Source organism: Populus trichocarpa, chromosome 15 (assembly GCF_000002775.5).
Source record: "Populus trichocarpa isolate Nisqually-1 chromosome 15, P.trichocarpa_v4.1, whole genome shotgun sequence".
NCBI lineage: Eukaryota > Viridiplantae > Streptophyta > Magnoliopsida > Malpighiales > Salicaceae > Populus > Populus trichocarpa.
Window position 1 is genome coordinate 4,032,764 of NC_037299.2, and position 17,453 is coordinate 4,050,216.

The 17,453-nt window shown below is 31.2% G+C and overlaps 1 protein-coding gene across 2 annotated transcripts; it reads left to right on the forward strand.

Annotated features, from left to right (window-relative positions):
- Nucleotides 1-9,804: 9,804 nt before the first annotated feature.
- On the forward strand, nucleotides 9,805-15,672 carry LOC7453892 (nuclear poly(A) polymerase 1). 2 transcript variants are annotated; one of them, XM_024586610.2, is made up of 13 exons: nucleotides 9,805-9,948; nucleotides 10,047-10,665; nucleotides 10,761-10,838; nucleotides 11,002-11,109; nucleotides 11,529-11,591; nucleotides 11,696-11,857; nucleotides 12,400-12,513; nucleotides 12,617-12,679; nucleotides 12,770-13,099; nucleotides 13,258-13,422; nucleotides 13,516-14,514; nucleotides 15,059-15,135; nucleotides 15,302-15,672. In XM_024586610.2, exons 2-13 carry the CDS (start codon nucleotides 10,537-10,539, stop codon nucleotides 15,345-15,347), a joined length of 2,334 nt encoding a protein of 777 aa, XP_024442378.1. In that variant the 5' UTR covers nucleotides 9,805-9,948; nucleotides 10,047-10,536; the 3' UTR covers nucleotides 15,348-15,672. The 2 variants fall into 2 exon arrangements, with proteins under 2 accessions (XP_024442378.1, XP_024442379.1); XM_024586611.2 differs by having other exon boundaries at nucleotides 9,805-10,665.
- The last annotated feature ends 1,781 nt before the right edge of the window (nucleotides 15,673-17,453 follow it).

Sequence of the window (17,453 nt, forward strand, 5' to 3'; positions counted from 1 at the left end):
GTCCAATTAAAAAGTTTATTATGAACCAATTTAAAAATATCAAATTTTAAAACATATCAAAGAAAAAAAATGGCAATAAAAAGAATAAGAATTAAACTTGATAGGAAAAAAGTCCAAAGGAGGGTGATATCGTTAAACTAAATCAACTTGAAAAATGATTTCAAACAAAAAATTGATAAAAAAAAAAAATAAGGACCAAATTTGAAAGACAAAAAAAGAGTAGAGGGATGAAATTGAAAAGACATGTCAATTTTATAAATTATTCAAAATAAAAAAAATCATAATAAAAAAAGGACCAAATTTGAAAAATCAACAAATTAAAGAATTGTTCTTGAATTTTTAAGGGGATAACGCGGAAATCTAGGTGTGGGGAGAGAAAAGGGAGAAAAAAAAAATGATTGCCGACGTCAAACCACCGTGAATCTTGGAACATGTTCTGCCTTATTGGGTCATGGATGTTGAGACCTTTCAAACGCTACTCTAGAAGGCTGCATTTGATTGTCGGACCGCCCTCCATATGTCTAAATGCTGGCGTGTGCCATGCACAAGCCACCATTTTTTTAATTATATTTAATATATTTCAATTACAAAAAAGTCTCTAAGAAACCTTCAAATTTACAATAAAACCAATTTAAAATGACAAAAAAAACCCCTAGTGAGAGAGTTATTTTTTAAGGACATCATAATAATTACACTATTTTGATAAAATTAAAAAAGACCAAAACATCCTTGGGTAATAGACATTATATATATATATTTTTTATTATAGAGTTAAATTTGTATTTTTACTATGCAAAAAAAAGAAAGCGAAGTGACCAATCTAACCCCATACAATTTGTAAAATACAATTTTATCATGGTAAAAAGACCACCTTGTCTTCAATGCTAAGTTGAAAGGGTTTTTGAGCCAGGAGCAATATCATCGAATTTCTATTCCAATGAATAGTAATCTTATTCTTGGGCTATGGTAATTTCTCCTTCACCCTTAGTTGTTTTTTCTTCTAATGATCATATTAATGATTAGTTTGATAAGGTTTGTTTGAGAAAAACAAAATTCAACAAAAAAATGATTAAAGGGTAAAACAAGGAGAAACCATATAGCTAATCTCAAATTCGAGTGAAAAAGTTCTATTTAATCCATTTACTTTTCTTTTTCTTTCTCTATTGTTCCTTTAGTTTTTCTAAATTTAATTTTGGTCTAAAATTTCTAACGACATGCCACACGCCCCTTAAAAAATAAATAAATAAATAAAAACAGTCCTCATTTGCAGGCCTGCCCCACACATGTGTGCATGACCTTTTTTTTTTTTTTTCCTCTTTGATTATTTATTTTTTTCAATTTGATCCTTTAATATTTTGTTTATGTTGAATTAAGCTTTATAATTTGTTTTAGTTTACTTTTTGTAGGTTTATCATGGCCTCAAACAAACATCCTGATATTTAGTTGGTGCCTAATTTTACGAGCATCTATTTTTTATTGTTGTATAATTAAATAAAAAATATATTCAGAAAAAACAGAGTTATTAAACCTAGTGGAGTTTATGACCCGGATCAGAAGTTTGACGAATCAACTTAGGTTAATTTAGAATTAGACTTCATAATTTATTTTGGTTTTTTTTAAAAGAAAGTATTGTAGTTTCAAACAAATATCTCGATAGTAAGTTGATACTCAATTTTGCTAATGACTATTTTTGTTATTATATAATTGAATAAAAATACTTTTAAAGACACAAAGTTATTAAACTTAGTGAGGTTTATGACTCGGGTCATGGATTTGAAATTCAAGCTAAAAAAGGAGTCGAGTAAGAAAGAAAAGTTACAGCAAAGAGAGAGAGAGTGAGCTGAAAGAGAGAAAGAGGAAGAAATAGAAAACCAAAGCTTTGGAAGTCCAAATCTCTGTCCTTGAGAGCGGTGGGTGTCACCGCCAGTCTAGAGGTGAAGATGAGATAAATCACCATTAGATCCACCAGCTCACTCCCCTCCAGAAGTAGCGGTATGTGAATCAACGCATCGATAGTGGTGATGGCACGTGATACACGCGTCGCCACTATTCTTGCAGTCTTTCTTTATCAATTTCAGTATATCTTGGACATTTCAAATGTCTCGGAAGGTCGATCTATAAACACAAATCATTTTTAGACAAATTGCTATACAATTGTGAAATTTTGAAACCAAATGCTTATTATTTTGTATAATATTTGGATTGTATGGACACTATAATTTGGTTTGATGTGTGTTTTTTTTTTTTTGAAATTTGTGGTTATTTGTATTGAATTGTGAGATTTTTTTTTTGGATTAAGATTTCTTTTTTGGACATTACGTTGGTGCATGAGTTATGTGTGGATTTATTTTGATTTATTTGGATTAACATGAAATTTGAACAAAGCAAGTGAAATTAATAAAACTTGTGTGGATGTTTGGCATTGTTCGGTTTTGAGTTGATGAACAATAATTATTTTTGAATTGATATCGTGGTAAAATTATCTTTGATAAAAATATTTTATTTGCATCTTGTCGAACACGATCTTTGTCTAGTTTTAATAAATGTTTAATGTTCGAAAGACAATTTTACAATTAATTTTGAATTCCTTACTTTTTTGTTTTTTTACCCTCATGTATGTAATATTTGAAATTATGACCTACACGTGAAACACTTTTTTAGAATTGATAAAGTCATTTTCCCTTAAAAAAAAAAAAACAACAGAAAAACCTTTCTTTAAAAAATACGATTTTATTTTAAATAACATATGACCAAGTCTTTCAAAAAAACATTAAAAGCTTATTTTTGTCAAGAAAATATTATTCACTTTTAATATAAGGATAAAAAAAACCCTAAAAAGGGTGAATATCCAAAATATTATTAAGGATAATAAATTTTTATTACTGACCTTTAATATAAGGATAAAAAAACCTATATAAGGTTAATATCCAAAATATTATTGAGAATAATACAACTCATTCACTTCTATTATAAAGATAAAACCGCAAGAAATTTTATTTGAAATATTATTTGGAATGATATAGCAACAAAAATTCTAGTTTTACCCCAAAAGAAGCCTTAATGATAATTGAGGACATTTCACTATTTTAAACCAAGTTCTTGACTTACGAAACCAAGGTTTGTTCATCGTAGAAAACCCGTCATAGTAGACTAATAGGAATAAAAACACCATTAAACTATAATGAAGAAAGAGAAAAAAAAACAATGCAACTTACCTCAAGTAGGACATACTAAGGGTGTTAATAACTTTCCTTTACACAATCAGCCACTTGCCTAGAGTATCTAAAAGAGTAGTTAGGATTTTTAGTAACCATAATACTAGGTGACGACTTCTTTATGAAACTAAAAACCATCTAGAACACCGTCTGGAAAGTGTCATCATGCCTTTGCGTTTAGGGTGCGACAATTATCATACTATTAATAATAATATTGAAAATGATTATTACTATTTTCACTAACATTTATATTATTTTTTTTAAAAAATTAAATTTATCACTAATATATATGGTTTATATTCATGTTGTTTTATTTCATGTTTGTACTTTATGAGAATTTGAGCAAAATAAGAGATGCTTTAGATCTCATTAGCCTTGATATCATTGAACTATAAAATAAGTGGATTTGTGAAAACCTACCCTTTTTAATGGAGATGATATAAATTGAGAAACTATTGAGGTATCTTTGTTTACTTTGACTTTAGAGGATGAAGATATTTGTTTTGATGGTAAGGATAAGCTTAGTGAAAATGATTATTTTTTAGAATATTTGGTTGATGACTTTCCTTACAAACCACCACAAGATCAAGATCAACATTTTAGTTTCTCAATATTTTAACATTTTGTTTGTGTTGAGTTACTACAAATGTTTTAAATTCTAAAATTATGTTTTGATGCTTGATATTGTATTTATATTGCATAATTTAAAATTAATTTATTTTTAGATTTGAATTGGAATTATGTATGTTGAATTAGTGTGTGTGTACAATATACGACTCCGAAACAACATACTAAAATGATTTGGAACTGAAATATATCGTTTCAACAAGAAAAATAAAATAAGAAAAACAAAACACCAACCAAACCAATATTGACAACTTTGAGTGATTGATGTCTTGGTTCAAGTACTACTCTCCTAATATGAAATAGAAAATAATAACAAATAAAAATTGAATATTTTATTTGGTGATTATTTATCATTTTAAGAGATAAATAACGTTAATGTTGATGCAAGTTCGGTTAACCAAATAACAAAGGCTGTCCATTATGAATGTGATAACTATCATGAGAGAAAAATAAACCATAACGTTTATCGTTTATTAAATATTTCATTTTGACCCTTAAAAATTAGAATTCCCTAATTGTTTGTGTTTTGTGAACAAATTTTAAATAGCTTCATTAGCAATTAGTACCTTTTATTCTAAGGGTCGATCTTTATTTTCTATATAAATGTATACTTTTTTTTCAAAGTATAAAATATTTAATCCTTATTATGAAAACATAAACTTCATCCATTTTTCACTATTTTCTTTCCTTTTGATGCAAAAGCAAATCCTTAATATTCATGTTCATACATCCTTTCTATCTAAAAGGGTGTTTCAATAGGAATTTTAAAAATTATTTTTGCTTGAAATTAATTTTTTGATGTTTTTGGATCGTTTTGATGTACTAATATCTAAAAATCAATTTTAAAAAATAAAAAAACTTTAATTTGATGCATTTTCAAACAAAAAACACTTTGAAAAACAACTGTCACCATTGTCCCAAATACCTCATAAAACAATTTTTCCTTACTTTTTATAGATATTACAACTATATTATCTTTTCACATCAACAATGTATGCAATTATTGAATCATCTTATTATTTTCTTATAATTAACTTTGAGAAAAATGACCCCTGACATTCTATAGTTTAGTTGAAATTGCACTTGCCTACTAAGTTTTGAAAAATTACGGTTTGCATCCTAAACTTTGGTGTACATGTAACAATTTATATTTTGTACCTGGCATGCCAAAAAAGTCAATAAAAATTATTTGATTATTTACATGTTTATCATTATTTTTCATTTGATGACTAAAGAGCCCTTATTGTGTTAAATTAATGAAAATACCACAAATGCCCATATTTCACCTCCACCTAAAATCTAAATCTAGATCGTCCATCTAGATCCTCATTTAACACTTCACAATATTAAATTTTTTTTAAAAGAGAAAATATCATCATCTTAATTTCTATATAAGCTTTTAGTAGTAAGATCACACATTTACTTGTTATCTTTAATCACACTAACACTCTCTAAATAGACTTCACCCTTTTCTTAACATCAACACTCTCGTCATTCCTCCCTCACTTTTCACCTCTAAATCCAAGTCAATCTCCCTTTTCCCTAAATCTCGTTCTTCTTTCTCAATATGAATAACTTTAACCACATTCATCTCTTATCTTCTTTACTACTATTCATAGAAGACACCAAAGATTTCTTGGACCTATCATCTACTTGTACCTCAACAAACAACTTATTTAATGGCTTATTTTGAACAACTTATTCTTAAGAAAGATTATATAATCCAAAATGTATCCACCTCCAACTTGATACTTGTACATATCTCTTACCATCTAATTTTTTTTGTTTGTTGTTATTGTTTAATCCTATTTTGAATGAAAAGGAGAATGGTGGACACATAACTAAGTTAACAAGCCATGAAAGTTTTTGCACCATTTACCGGGTGGTGCTAAATTTGAAGCAACTAATGTCCATGCCATGCTAATAATTGGTGTTAGGTTTTAAAATCTTCCATGGAAAATAAAGGTTATCAGCCAAACATTGGCTCTTTATTTCCCCACAAAAAGGTTGTTATAATAAGACCACTAGAGCATACACATTCTTTACATAAGTTCTCACAATCAAGTTGTGAAGTGGAATATATATCGGGAAAAATATATAAAGACATTTAAAAAGAAAAATACCAAAACAATCCAATGACAACCAAATACAAGACACTTAATAATAAGACAAATTAAAGCTAACATTTAATATTTAAGAGATCATTGGTTCGGACATAAAGACAATAGTTAGACAAGTTAATAGACTTAAACCATGTTTAAAATTGGTGAGTTCAAAAGCATCTTCATTCAAAGGAGTACCTTTAACTACAATAACTTCTTACTTATTAAAATATTCTTCACTAATCTCTTCAAGTGATGCTATATCTGATATTTTCCCCTTTTGCACATCTTCTATTTTACCATTGTTGTTGGTGGCGATGGAGATAACAATCTTATTTTTACCCATTGCTATCTATCCAGGGTTTTCTTCTTTTCAATATACTTCAACTCAACATGATATAAACATTTATTCCACAATTAAGAAACAAGAATCTATAGAAACCAAACAGATTTTAAGAATCTTGAATACAAAAACAAATAGATTTATTCGATTTAGTTTTCTTTTTTCTTTCAAAGATTTGAATATTAATAAATTTCAGTTAAAACTTTCTAACTTTGAAAAATTCTTATCTTGATTTCACATCTGTTTATTGTTGTAAATAAAAATTTATACATAGAGAACTAGATTTAACATAAACATGAACATGACTCCTTTTAACACAAACCCAGTACAAACAACTACGTTGAAATATAAATTCATGCGAGAAATCGATTTTAGTAGTAATTTTGTTGTTTGATTGGGGAGAAATCACAAGTTTTACATTGTTTGTTAGTTAAAGAAAGAGAAAGAGAAACGATGAGTAATTTGATGTCTCTAATTATTATAATATATAGGTGTATTATGGCTTTAACCTAGGTTGCAAACTGTAATTTTTCAAAATTCAATAGGTAAATGCAATTTTTACTAAACTTTAAGATGTTAGATGTAATTTTTCTCTATTTTTGTTATTATGCGGATGACCATGAACAATTGATTTTGATATAAATATAAATATAAATATAAATAATGTTATAAATAAAATATAAAAATCTATTGAAAAAATATTTATTTTTATTTAAATGGGTTTGCTAGTTGAATATGATAAATTAGTATCGATGACTTAGTTAAATAAATGAGAGGCCTTTTCACATAACATGAGTTTTTGGTAAAAATAAACTAAATAAAAATAAACTAAATAAGTAATTCCCAACCTTCTCTTTTTCGAAAGAGAATGAAAAGTGAAGAAAATATAAAAATTAAACATAACACCAATGGAAAACCTTTGAAGTTATTTAGGTAATTTTAAAGTTTAGTTAAAACACTAGTTAGGTGGCCCGCGCTACGCCGCAGTCTCACCTTTTATTTTTATAAAAAAGTTGGGTCTTGACGCTGGCAGGACACAAGGCTATTTGGAGTGTATTTTGGGTCCTGCACAGCCAATGACCCAAGGCTATTTTGGGTTCTGCAGCATGCGGGATCCTAGGATAGTTGGGTGTTGGTATAGCCCAAGCGCCACGTGTGCGCTGGGCATGCCCAGCCCCTAGGCAGGCAGCCCAAGCGCCATGTGTGCGCAAGGGTGTGTCCAGCACTGAGGCAGGAGACCAAGCATCACGTGTGTGCTTGGTTTGCCAGCACCTAGGTAGCAGCCCAAGTGCAACGAGTGTGCTGGGGTCTACCCAGCACACAGGTAGCAGCCCAAGCGCCACGTGGTTTTTCTTCAATAGTAATAATAGTTTCTTTAAATTTAATAATAATAATAATAATAATAATAATAATAATAGTAATTTTTAATTTTACCTTTCAAATAAAATCTATGGTTGTTTTTCAATATTAAGAATAATTTTTTTCTAATTTAGTAATTATTTTTTTAATAATATTTATAACACAAAAGATAATATTTTTAATATTAATACTTTTTATTATAGTAAAAATAATAATATTCATAACACAAATAATACTATTTTTATTTCCAAGAATATTTAGAACACCAATAATAATTTTTTTTTCATATTAAAACTTTGAATTATTATAAAAATAATAATATTATAACACAAATAATAATATCTTTGATATTAATACGTTGAATTATAAGAAAAATAATAATATTTTGATATGAATACTTTGTATTATAAGAAAAATAATAATATTTACAATGTAAATTAAAATATGTTTTATATTAATACTTAGAATAGATGAATATTTCTAATAATAATACGCCACAGACTCACTTTTTATTTTTATAAAAAATATCATAAAAAATTATAAGATAAATAATAATATGTTTTTAATATTAATAATAATATTTTCTTTCAAATTTATTAATTATTTTATTAATAATATTAATTATAATAAAAATAATAATATTTCTAAAACACATAATAATATTTAGAATTGTAGGATCTAGGAACCTTGGGTCTTGATGAAGGATCCAATAGAATTGGATCGTTACGCAAGACCCATTGATCCTGGGTCCTGACGCCGGATCCATTCCTCTTGGGTCCAGCGCCATGACCCAAGTGCCATGTGTCCCCAAGTGGACGCGGGCATGGCTCACGCCCAGCGCAGCCCAAGCGCCACATGTGCGCATGGTCTGCCAGAATACAGGCTGCAACCCAAGCGCCACGTGTGCGCTGGGATCTGCCCCGCACACAGGCAGCAGCCCAAGCACCATGTGTCCCCACGTGGTTTTTTTAATAGTAATAACAAATTTTTTAAAATTTTTTAATGATGATAATAAGAATAATAATAATAATAGTAATTTTTAATTTTACCTTTCAAATCGAATCTATTATTGTTTTTCAATATTAAGAATATATTTTTTTCTAATTTAGTAATTATTTTATTAATAATATTAATTATTATAAAAATAATAATATTTATAACACAAAAGATAATATTTTTAATATTAATACTTTTGATTATAGTAAAAATAATAATATTCATAACACAAATAATACTATTTTTAATCCCAAAAATATTTAGAACAAAAATAATAATATTTTTTTATATTAAAACTTTGAATTATTATAAAATAATAATATTATAACACAAATAATAATATATTTAATATGAATGCGTTGAATTATATATAAAAAATAATATTTAGAATACAAATAATAATATTTTGATATGAATACTTTGAATCGTAGAAAAAATAATAATATTTTTTTATATGAATACTTTGTATTAGAAGAAAAATAATAATATTTACAACAAAAATTATAATATTTTTAATAATACTATGCTGCGGGCTCACTTTTTATTTTTATAAAAAATATCATAAAAAATTATAATATAAATAATAATATGTTTTCAATATTATTAATAATATTTTCTTTCAAATTTATTAATTATTTTATTAATTTTATTAATTATAATAAATTAATAATATTTCTCACATAGGCATCTGCCCAAGCGCCACGTGTGTGCTTAGTCTGCCCAGCACACAGGTAGGCAGCCCAAGTGCCCAAGGCTGGGCAGACCGAGTGCCAAGTGACTGTAGCCTGGGGTATGGCCTGCCCAGCGGCCAGGCCTGACAGCCAAGTGCCAGGTGTCTGCAACCTTAGGGAGCGTGCCTCCTGACACTTGGGGTCTGCTAGCTGCAGCCTTACATATGCCCCCATCAAACAGTGCCGTCCATAATAAGAGCACTCACAATACATAATATTTGTGTTACAGTGCAAAACAATGTAATTTACAGTAAATTCACTCACAATGCATAATAGCCGACGTTACGGTGAAACACTGATAATTTTAATTATAGTTAGTAATAAATCTTAAAGATAGTTTAAAAATAATAGTATCTAAATTGAAATATTTGTCAAAAATAGTGGGTAAAACACAGTTTACCTATTTCATTATATATATATATATATCCACCGCCAGCGATGTACACATACACGATACACAGGGCCCCGCTCTCCCTCTCCCTCTCCCTCCTAAAAAGAAAACAGAGAAAAACAAAATCTCAAAAATTTTCTGCTAAATAATCACGATAACGATAATTATCTACGTCCTTCCCTGTGTAAGCTCTCCTTTTCTCTCTCTAACACTCTCGCTCTAGAATATATCAATGATTCTAAACTTCTACTTGTTATATTTTCTCCTCGATAATCGTGCCAGTGTCCAAAATTGGAGCGGTTGAGGTTCAACCGATTGAAGATTTTGATTAGCAAGGGACGTAATCGCGGAGGTGTATTTGGATGTTATCAATTTGATTTTGTTGAATTCGAAATTAGGGTTAGGAGTTTGATTTTGCCCTAATAATTTTTTTTGGTGATGTACTGTAGTCGATTTTATATTTCGATTGAAATCTAGGGTTTTGGTTTTAAAGTTTTGAATTTTAAAGGTTGGTTGTTATATTCTCGCCCCTTTTAATTAATTGTAGCTCTAATCAGTCAAGAAGTACTGTACAATCAACGATCATTGCTGCTTCATTGTTATTTTTTTCTGTTTAATTGTTCTTTATTTTTTTTGTTTATTTTTGAGGTATATTCATTAGATTATCTTCAATAATAAAAAAAAATCGTGCCTAACAATCCCCATATTCAAAAAAGAAAAGAAAAAAAGCATAAAAGAATAGAAAAAAAATTGAGGTAATAAAAAAAAAGCAATGGGGAGCCCAGGTTTAATCAATCGAAATAACGGGCAGCAGCAGCAGCAGAGACTAGGCATTACAGAACCAATTTCATTGGGTGGACCAACAGAGTACGATGTGACAAAGACCCGTGAACTCGAAAAGGTTCGATCTTTGCTGGGTTTTGTTTTTGTGATTTGCTAAATTATAAATTCTTGCTCTGTAAGTTCTGAGTTTTGAGTATGTGAGTGTTGCTTTAGTTTTTGCAAGATGCGGGATTGTATGAAAGTCAGGAGGAAGCTGTGAGTAGAGAGGAAGTACTTGGGAGACTTGACCAGGTCTGAAGTTTTTTCTTTTATTCTTATGTTTTGCCAGAAAAGTTTGCATCTTGTTTTTTGATTGTTTTGGCTCCTTGCATAAGAACTGCATACTCCAGCATTTATTTTAAGTAATTTAGTAGAGTGCTTCTTAATGTTTCATGTTGACTGCAAAATGGAACAGATTGTGAAGAATTGGGTTAAAGTAATTAGCCGTGCTAAACGGTTGAATGAGCAACTGGTGCAAGAAGCAAATGCTAAGATTTTCACATTTGGTTCTTACCGCCTAGGGGTAGGTTATTAATCTTTTCAATCTAATCTTCTGAGTTGCATTATACGTTTTCTTTTCGTAGTGATTTCCTTAGTTTGTATAATGCTGAAGCTGAACTAAATAAGTGGCCTGCTTGTGTTGCTTAAAATTGTAAATACTCATCTATCTAAGAGCAATGGAAAGAAAAGAACCTTTTGTATTGAATGACTTGTCTTTGTAACAAAAATAAGTTGATAAAAAATATAAGAGTGTGTGATGGTCTCCATTTTTTTTTCTTTTGTATTTTCTGTTCATCAAAATGGAAAGGAAACAAATGGTGTAATGTTTCATTGATGCCTGGCGAATGTGCAGATTAATGATCTAAAGACTCTCACCACTTTATGTTCTTGTAACTCGTTTGAGTAACAGTTTGTGACATTGTTATCTATATATTTTTTTAGGTGCATGGCCCTGGTGCAGATATAGATACTCTTTGCGTGGGACCTAGACATGCAACAAGAGAAGTGAGATCAGCTCTTACCTGTTTATAGGGCAACAAATTTTATTCTAGTATGATTTAATTGGTGATGCTCAATTAATGGAACTATACTACAAACTTTGCCTGCAGGAAGATTTTTTTGGTGAGTTACATAGAATGTTGTCAGAGATGCCTGAAGTAACAGAGTTGCACCCTGTGCCTGATGCTCATGTTCCAGTGATGAGATTCAAATTTAAGGGTGTTTCTATTGATCTTCTTTATGCTAAACTGTCACTTTGGGTTATTCCTGAAGTAAGTGACAGTTTAACTTGACATTTTTTTGTTTGTTTTATATGTACTTTATTTATGAACATGCTTTATTTTCTTTTTCTCTGTGAATCTCTGTTGTCGCTGTGGTCAAAATCAATGACATGCTTGACCCAATATGATGTTTCTTTGTAGACCTGGTGGTATAATCTGTGGAATCCAAATGACATGATATACTTTACTTAGCATGTAGAAGTTATATTGAATGCACAAATCGAGTGAAGTAGTTTTATCATGAGGGTTCAGGTTCTTTTTATTCCGTTGTTATAAGTCATTATTCTCATCTTACACTAAAATCCTCTCAGTTTTTAATCCTCGATCCCATAAATAGCATCTAGATTTCTATTTTTTTTAAAGTTGAACATAATAGTCATTTGAAGGAGAAGGGTTAGTTTGAGAAAAAGTGTGCAAAATACATGACATGGCATTCCACTCACAAATTCTACCTATATGGAACTCATTCTTGTTTATGTGGCAAGTTTTTGATTATTTGGATAAAATTGTTTTAATTTAATGATTTGTCACAGGATTTAGATGTTTCACAAGACTCGATGCTGCATAATGCAGATGAACAGACTGTTCGAAGTCTCAATGGTTGCCGAGTTACTGACCAGATTTTACGTTTGGTGCCAAATATTCAGGCAAGTGGCATTTCTTTGTAATTTATGCTTCTTTTGGTTTTCTGATTTGATGCTTTCTGACTCTTCTACTGTCTCTAATTGTTTTTTTCCCCATTAAGTGCAGAATTTCCGCACAACATTGCGATGCATGAGGTTTTGGGCAAAGCGTCGTGGTGTATATTCAAATGTATGAGATGGTGCATTGAATCTTATGCTATGTTTTTCACCATCTTTCTTCTTTGTTTGTCAAAGTATTTGACCTATCTCTCATCTGCAGGTTTCAGGGTTTCTTGGTGGTATAAATTGGGCGTTGCTTGTTGCTCGCATATGCCAGCTATTTCCAAATGCACTCCCAAATATGTTAGTGTCTCGGTTCTTCAGGGTGTACACTCAGTGGCGTTGGCCAAACCCAGTTATGCTATGCGCTATCGAAGAAGGATCCCTTGGTCTTTCTGTTTGGGATCCTAGAAGAAATCCAAAGGACAGATATCATTTGATGCCTATAATTACTCCTGCTTATCCTTCAATGAATTCTAGCTACAATGTATCTTCGAGCACACTGCGTATAATGACAGAAGAGTTTCAGAGAGGAAATGAAATTTGTGAGGTATGATTCTATGTTTCATGTTATCCCCCCCCCCCCCCCACTAGTATATGTGGATCAGGATATAACCATTGCTGATATGTCTTGTTTCTTTGCATTAGCTCATATCTCAGAGATGTCTGTACTATCTGCATTAATTTGATGGCTTCTGGTGGTTGCAGGCTATGGAGGTGAGCAAGGCAGAATGGGACACCCTTTTTGAGCCATTTTCATTCTTTGAAGCATATAAGAATTATCTACAGATAGACATCAGTGCTGAAAATGAAGATGATTTAAGACAGTGGAAGGGATGGGTTGAATCCCGTCTCCGTCAACTTACCCTGAAGGTGAAGCACCAATTATTATTTTTGTTTGGTTGTGTTCTTCTCTCTTTCTGGTTTGATCCTTTATTTATCTCTAATGGTAATTTGCTAATGTAGATTGAGAGGCACACTTACAACATGCTCCAATGTCACCCCCACCCAGGCGAGTTTTCAGACAAATCTAGACCTTTACATTGCTCTTACTTTATGGGCTTGCAACGTAAACAAGGAGTTCCTGTAAATGAAGGTGAACAGTTTGATATAAGGATAACTGTTGATGAATTCAAAAACTCTGTCAACATGTACACATTATGGAAGCCTGGGATGGAGATCCGTGTAACTCATGTAAAAAAGAGGAACATACCGAATTTTGTTTTTCCAAGTGGGGTTCGTCCTTCTCGTCCATCAAAGGCAACTTGGGATGGTAGGCGGAGTTCAGAAGCCAAGGTTGCTAATAATTCTTCAGCAGATAAGATTGAAGGCAAAGGAGTTCTTGATGGATCAGATGAGGGAAAGAAGAGAAAGCGAATTGATGAGGATACAGAAAATAACTTGAGAAATCCCAAGGGCTATGCTGCCATGCCTCCCTCCGGTGGGGAAGTTCATGAGGGCAGTCCTCCTGTTGGTAATGTCAGTTCCTGCTCTACACAAAGTGACCTTGTAATTACAAACAGTTTAGGGGAATTGAAGGGGGAGAAAGCTGACAACAATGAAACAGAAAGCTTAAGTAATTCACAAAATTTAGCAGGGATTTTTGCTCAAAATGGTGAGCTTGATGGAATATTGAGATGTAACCTTCCGGACAAAGGTTTGCCAGCTAACAATGATACTTCAAGTTCTAAAGAGGCTGAGAAGCTGGCAATTGATAAAATAATGTCTGGTCCTTATGTTGCCCACCAAGCTTTACCACAAGAACTCGATGAGCTCGAAGATGACTTTGTATATACAAATCAGGGAAAGGGTTCAGAGTGGGCTGCAAAAGGCAGCCCAGTGGAATCTTCATTGTCAAATACAGCAGTAGAACAAACAAATGAATCTATAGCAGCAGTTGCATGCAGCAATGGAGCTGGTCCATCTGCTTATTTGTACCCTAATGGTGGCTCGGAGGAGCTTGAGGTCTGTTCTGTTTTTCCCCTAATATGTATCGTCTGTCTACAACCGAGTAGAACATAATGTTTTATTTTTGTTGTGGTTGATTGCAATCACTTGTGTGCTATATAACTGTAGCATTTTTCTTCTCTTCCTCTTCATTTCATGTGAAGAAAAAAGCTGAAACTTGTGATTCTACAATTACCTTTATGGGAAATGGTACCAGAGATAGACCTGCTTTTTGGTTGTTTATCATACATGAAAGGCTCAACATCTATTCTCAATATAACAAACATCACCATTTACCATGGTTGTCATGCAAATTGGAAATAAAATAGTTTTAGTATGCTGAAAGATTTCTTAAATTAAATTTTAGGGAAATTAAAATTTTGGTACAAGAATACTTGTTTGATATAATGAGCTGCATAACACTTTTTATGTCTCCTATCTTTTGATGGAAGTTCCCTGACTTTTTGTTGCTTATTTTCTTTGCCATTCTGCATTTGGATTGACCAAATTGTTTTGAAATCTGACACTGTTCTTGCATTTCTTGTCTGTTTTATTCTTGAAGCCTGCTGAACTTATGGCACCATTGTTCAACGGAATCTCTTCAGCTCCACCTGTGGCACAACCGAAACCACTTATCAGGTTGGCATTTCAATGTTATGGAAAAAGCAAAATCTAATTGTGAGAACAAAATTTTAATTGGAAGGCAGTTGCTGTAGTTTAGACTGTTGGTTTTGATATTTGACCAGTTTTTTGCCGGGACCTGCAAGGCAAACTGAAAATATATTTACTTTCCCTGTGCTGACAGGTTGAACTTTACTTCCTTGGGCAAAGCTGCTGGCAAAAGCACATGAAGCGTTGCAAAAATATAATCAGTGGGAGCAAAGTTGCCTGAGGGTGGTTCAGTTTTTATATGTAAGAGAAGGAAAAGATCCTTTTTTCATCACCGTTTTGTTTGTCTTTTTGTAACAACAACAGTTGAAGTGAATAAAATCTTGAGTTATCAAAATTCCAACCTCTCGTCTGCCTCGGATAAAATTCGAAGTGTAGATTTTGAATGCGAGGCCAGCCATAGAAGAAAGTCTTACTCAGCAAATCCATCTAGAGGGCTACTGTAAATGAACCTCTATATTTTCTATTTTATTTTAGGGGAAGCACATTTATCTGTCCGCAGTCTAAGCTCATGTTGATTGTCTGAATTCAAGCAATTTGGGGCATTTATTGATTATGTTTGTTTTTAATTTACACAACAGATGTCTGCAGTTCTGCCAGGCCATTCTATCTTTGGCCTTAGATCAGGGGGCATTATTTAGAAGAAATGTGAGGTTTGAATATTACAAGTAAGAAACGCAAACATGAAAAGTGTTTTTTTTTTGGAAAGGTTTGTTGCTATGAAGCGAAATATTAGGCCATTGGACCTGGAAGATCAAACAAATATTATCACGACCTCTCTCATCTAACATGAAAGAGATACCAGCATGAGTTAATACCCAAGAAGGGTAAGGGGAAGATGCTTAAAAGATGTATTTAATGAGTTTACTATATTTTTATAAAGTGATGACAATAGATCTTGATTACTTTAATCTATATATTACTACTTTAGATCTTGATTACTTTAATCTATATATTACTACTTTATTGGCCAAGTAATTTTGGTTGTTAGCGGTTTATGTTTTATAATGCACACTTTAACTCTAAAAAACATAATTTTTAATTTGACTGTTGGATTGAACTGAAATTTCGCTAGAAATTTATAGAAATCTTGTTTTATATTGGATTAAATTTTTAAGGCAATCAAACATTGAAAAGGCTTTATGATAAGGTTAAGAAGCTATTGTACGAGAATTGTATTAGTTTTCTAGTTGTTTTAAGATTTTTTTTTATTTTATTTAGAACTCTTTTAATATTTTTCTAGTATTATTTATGATATTTTTATTTATTATAAATAAAGTTATTTAGCTTGTATTTAATTTTTTTTTTATACTTTGATTTCAGCAATTATTATTGTGTGTGAGGTTTTGCTTATACTTTTAGTTCTTCATTGAACTACTTTGACTTATCAAAGAATTGACATAGTTTCATAGCGACTTGTATACTTCTCGTTCGCATCTCTTTATAGGCGTTGGTTGGGGGTTTGATTACTTATAGTTTTAGTGTCTTGGTACAAATTATCATTGTGTCAAACTTAATTACAAGTTTAAATTTAGTTTTCTTGAGAAGGTTGATTTAACTATGAATTCTTGAATTTTTATATCCATTGGGTTCCCATTAGTTGGGATTCTATTTGGGAGCCAAGGAAAGCATTGCGTAACTCGTTAGGAAAGCAAAGAATTACAAGGAGAGATGAGCATTTTCGATTCGATTTGATTTTCACTTAAAAAAATAACAAGAACATTGTTTTTTTAATTCAAAGCCAATACCAAATCAAAACCAGTTTAAACCAACCGGTTTTAGTTTGTTTATTTTGTTAAAAAAAACCAATTTAATTTTTATTGGTCGTTTTATGACTTTATATGAGCTTTTTAAAGCCTTGTAATTGATGTACAAGAATCTATTCAATTGTATAAATTTTAATGTTTTTAATTAGGTTTTTTTTTGTTTTTTTAATTGGGTTTCTTTTTGTGACTTTCTATGGGTTTTTAAAAGCTGGTGACTAGTGATAGATTTCTCCACCTTGGATACATGTCACTAGTAACTGGATCTATTCAATCATATGATTCCTTTTTGACCAATACCAGAACCTTTCAGTCTTGCTTGATGTTTTCCACAACTTTCAAAGTAGATTAGTCCTTGAATAATCCGGAGAATTGGGATATCCTGGCTGTCCTTGGCACATGCTGTATGCCTCTAAGTTGACGTACAACCCAAATGGATGCGTAGTTGATATACCCAGCTACTCCAATTAGAGGCACTCATCGTCTTTACCCAGAATTTATTAAGCAATTTGTTGCTCTCATCTA